Source organism: Hyposmocoma kahamanoa, unplaced genomic scaffold (assembly GCF_003589595.1).
Source record: "Hyposmocoma kahamanoa isolate Upper Pololo Valley unplaced genomic scaffold, ASM358959v1 224, whole genome shotgun sequence".
Classification (NCBI taxonomy): Eukaryota; Metazoa; Arthropoda; class Insecta; order Lepidoptera; family Cosmopterigidae; genus Hyposmocoma; species Hyposmocoma kahamanoa.
Window position 1 is genome coordinate 4,786,595 of NW_020653743.1, and position 3,250 is coordinate 4,789,844.

The 3,250-nt window shown below is 35.0% G+C and overlaps 1 protein-coding gene across 1 annotated transcript; it reads right to left on the reverse strand.

Annotated features, from left to right (window-relative positions):
• Positions 1-1,214: 1,214 nt before the first annotated feature.
• Positions 1,215-2,719, reverse strand: LOC113228230 (serine protease snake-like). The gene has a single exon (XM_026461490.1). The coding sequence runs from the start codon at positions 2,696-2,698 to the stop codon at positions 1,757-1,759; it is 942 nt and encodes a 313-aa protein (XP_026317275.1). The 5' UTR covers positions 2,699-2,719; the 3' UTR covers positions 1,215-1,756.
• Between the last annotated feature and the right edge of the window lie 531 nt (positions 2,720-3,250).

Sequence of the window (3,250 nt, forward strand, 5' to 3'; positions counted from 1 at the left end):
AGACGCGGGAATACCTGGTTCATCCCTTACAAGATTGGCGAAGATGTAGTGACAAGCTGAGCGAGAGCGATAGCGGATTTTGATTTTTTCTTATTTTAGAACGAAGAAAACATTAAACATTTTAGGCCTGAAACTGGGTAACAGCGAATTATTTAGACAGATTGTATAATTTAGAATAATTTAATTTTACTTCTTTGCCGTCTCCATAAATCACAATTCTTTCTTTTTTTATTATCTGCCTCTATGGCCGAACGGTTACCACGGACTGCCACGCAGAAGTCCCAAGTTCGATTCCCGAGTCGGGAGAAATATCTGTATGACCTACATTTATTTCTCTCGTGAGTTTGGTTGTAATTTGTGGTTGTCTATGTGTGTGTCTATGGCACCCGCGACACAGGGTTTTCCTAGTGGGGGGCTATGTTGAGTGTGTGCGTTATTTATATCATTTTTAGATAATGTATAAAATAACGATCATTGTTTATTTTTGAAGGTTTGCTGGGACTTATCGCATAGGTTTTCCTTTTATCAGTACCGGCTATCATACTTTTCAATTTTTGTTCTTTACTGTACTGACGCCATTGAAGGTAAAAGTGATTTTAAGTTGAAAGAATTGCTAGTACACATTTTTTTTCTGTTCAGTCATCTCAACGGAAGCACGGAAAATGCAAGAAATAATTCCTTCGCTAATTTACAGGGTTTATTTCAAGTAGCCTACATAAAAATAAAACAAAATCGCTATCGACTATTGCTAATAACCACCTTAACCTAACCATTCCAAATGCCTCGTGACATTTGCATGTATTTTCCTCCCTCGCGGCTGCCACATTGACGCCACGTTTTTATGAAAACCTCTCTGTTTCAGGTACGATACATTTTTGCAAGGCTCACATATTTCATACATAATGTATGAACGTTTTGAGACTTCAGGATTAACGTGAGTTAACCTTTTATTACTGTGGAATATTTTACAAGTGGGTCAGTGTTCGGATATTTATATTCTTTGTATACCAAAAATGCCGTAGATATGATTCAATGCTCAGCAATGGATCTTTATACAAAAGGTCAATGAGAGTATCCATTTACAACCTAGATATATCAAATTAATGTATTGTAGAGTTGTAGCAATACTACATTTGATTTGCGATTAGTTCCGCATTAGTGCCAACATCAGCAATGTCATTATTATGACATGTATGTGTGAACGTAATATGACATAATAAGAAATATATGTAAATGATAGATGAAGATCTAAGAGAAGTCACATATTTAAACAAATGCTGCGCGAAAAGCATACTGTCACATACCTGTACAAAATAAAGGTCACGCTCATGACAAGAACTTTATCAAATTATGACACATGTACCACTCTAATGTATACTGTTCGTTGTTCAATTAATTGGACGCTTATCATGTTCCTTGCGGTTTCAATAATGATGGCCGAAGTCGCTAAAAAATGACTAGCGTTCCAAATGTGAATGACTGTTCAAATTTTGGGTCATCTTGCTTCGGGTTAAGGGTCATTGGAGACTTGGAATTTCGTCAATGACTTATTCACTTTCAAGGACTTAACACTCGATTTTTTTGCACGTCTTTCACTTTTCGTACAACAACAAAGGTTCTCGTCATTTGCTCTCGAGAATCGGAAATGTTTTATTGATCTTCTACCTTTTTTCATTTTACTTAAAATAATTTAGACAGCTAAAGTTTTCAATTAAAATTTCAAAAAGTCAGTTAATACACTTCACGACTATGGAAACTATGCTAAGGGATATGGCCAAACTACAGATTCAATCCAGTCAATATATCTCGACACTTTAGTATAAACTCCTGGTGCCATCTTTCTTCCACAATCTCTTCCAAACGAAGTCACTCCCACAACTGTATGTAATGGAAAATTATGCCTGCAGTCTACTCTTTCTTCCATAATTTGCATAGGACCTCCCGAATCGCCTTGACATGTATCTCTTCCCCCATGTTCGTAATCACCAGCACAAAACTGGTCATCAGTCAAACCGTTTGGTAAAATCTTTCTCTTGATTAAAAATTTCATAGATCTGTTACATACAGCATTATCAACAATGTCTACATCAACTTTCATCAAAGTCTGGCTTCCTTCAGTAGCCGCTGACATCGTCTTTCCAAAACCTATTACTGTCAGACTTTTCCTTTGAAAATTCTCTCCAATTTGCAAACATGCTATTCTTATATCCCTACTTAATATAAATGGTATATCTGCTTGGAATAAAGCAATATCATGGTACTTAGATGGAGGTTTATATTTAGGATGTATAATAATGTCAGCTATATTTCTTTCTTGGGCTAAATCTTCGAGTTCATCGAACTCAAACGTTGCCGTACCAACTCTTAGTATATCAGGTTTACCATCTTTTGGGTCCTCCTCACAATGAGCTGCTGTCAACACCCATTTCTCACTTATTAAAGTTCCACCACACTTCCAATCTGTTCCATCTGTCTTTTTATTTCGAAATCCAATTAAAACCATATGAGGAAATAGTAGCAGATCTATGGGAACTCTAATTCTTTCTTTAGGGTATAAAATGTTGTGACATTCAAGCATGGTCTGTCCGTAATTCTTGCATGCTTGGAAGGCCTTCTCACCAACTGCTGCTATACACGACATAGAAATCCATGTAGATAATAACACTAGTAGATTTTTAGATAGAAACATTAAGGTCATAAATCTTGCTTAATAAATTTGGGACAGTTTTAAATGCTTACAATAATGAAACTTCAATAATCGTTTGCATTTACAATAATGAAAAACTTCAACAATCGTATAATTCTTTTCAATTGACACATGCAAGGTATGAGTTTTATTCAGTTAAAATGAAGATATTTCGTACACTTGTTACTTGATTTTTAGGATGATTAATTTTTTGTTCAGTCGTTCCTTTCTTATTGTTTTATCTTAAATCTCTTTAAATTTCTTAATCCAAGCACGATATGTGGACAACAAGTACGTAAAATATTTGCTCAAACTCGGTAAAAACAACCGCAACGCTCAAAGACTGCAATATCACTGATTAGTTCTACCTTAACGGTGTTTGTTTATACGTGTAACGAAGGCAATCTACATTTGTGTCGAATGCACTTCCATTAATTATTGTTTTATGCGAAGATTAGTGCATTAATTTTCAATGTGGTATGAAACAAATCCAAATAATCACGTTTTTGAATTAAGGTTTTTTTTTATTTTTTACGCATTTATTTGAAAACAGGCATCATACAT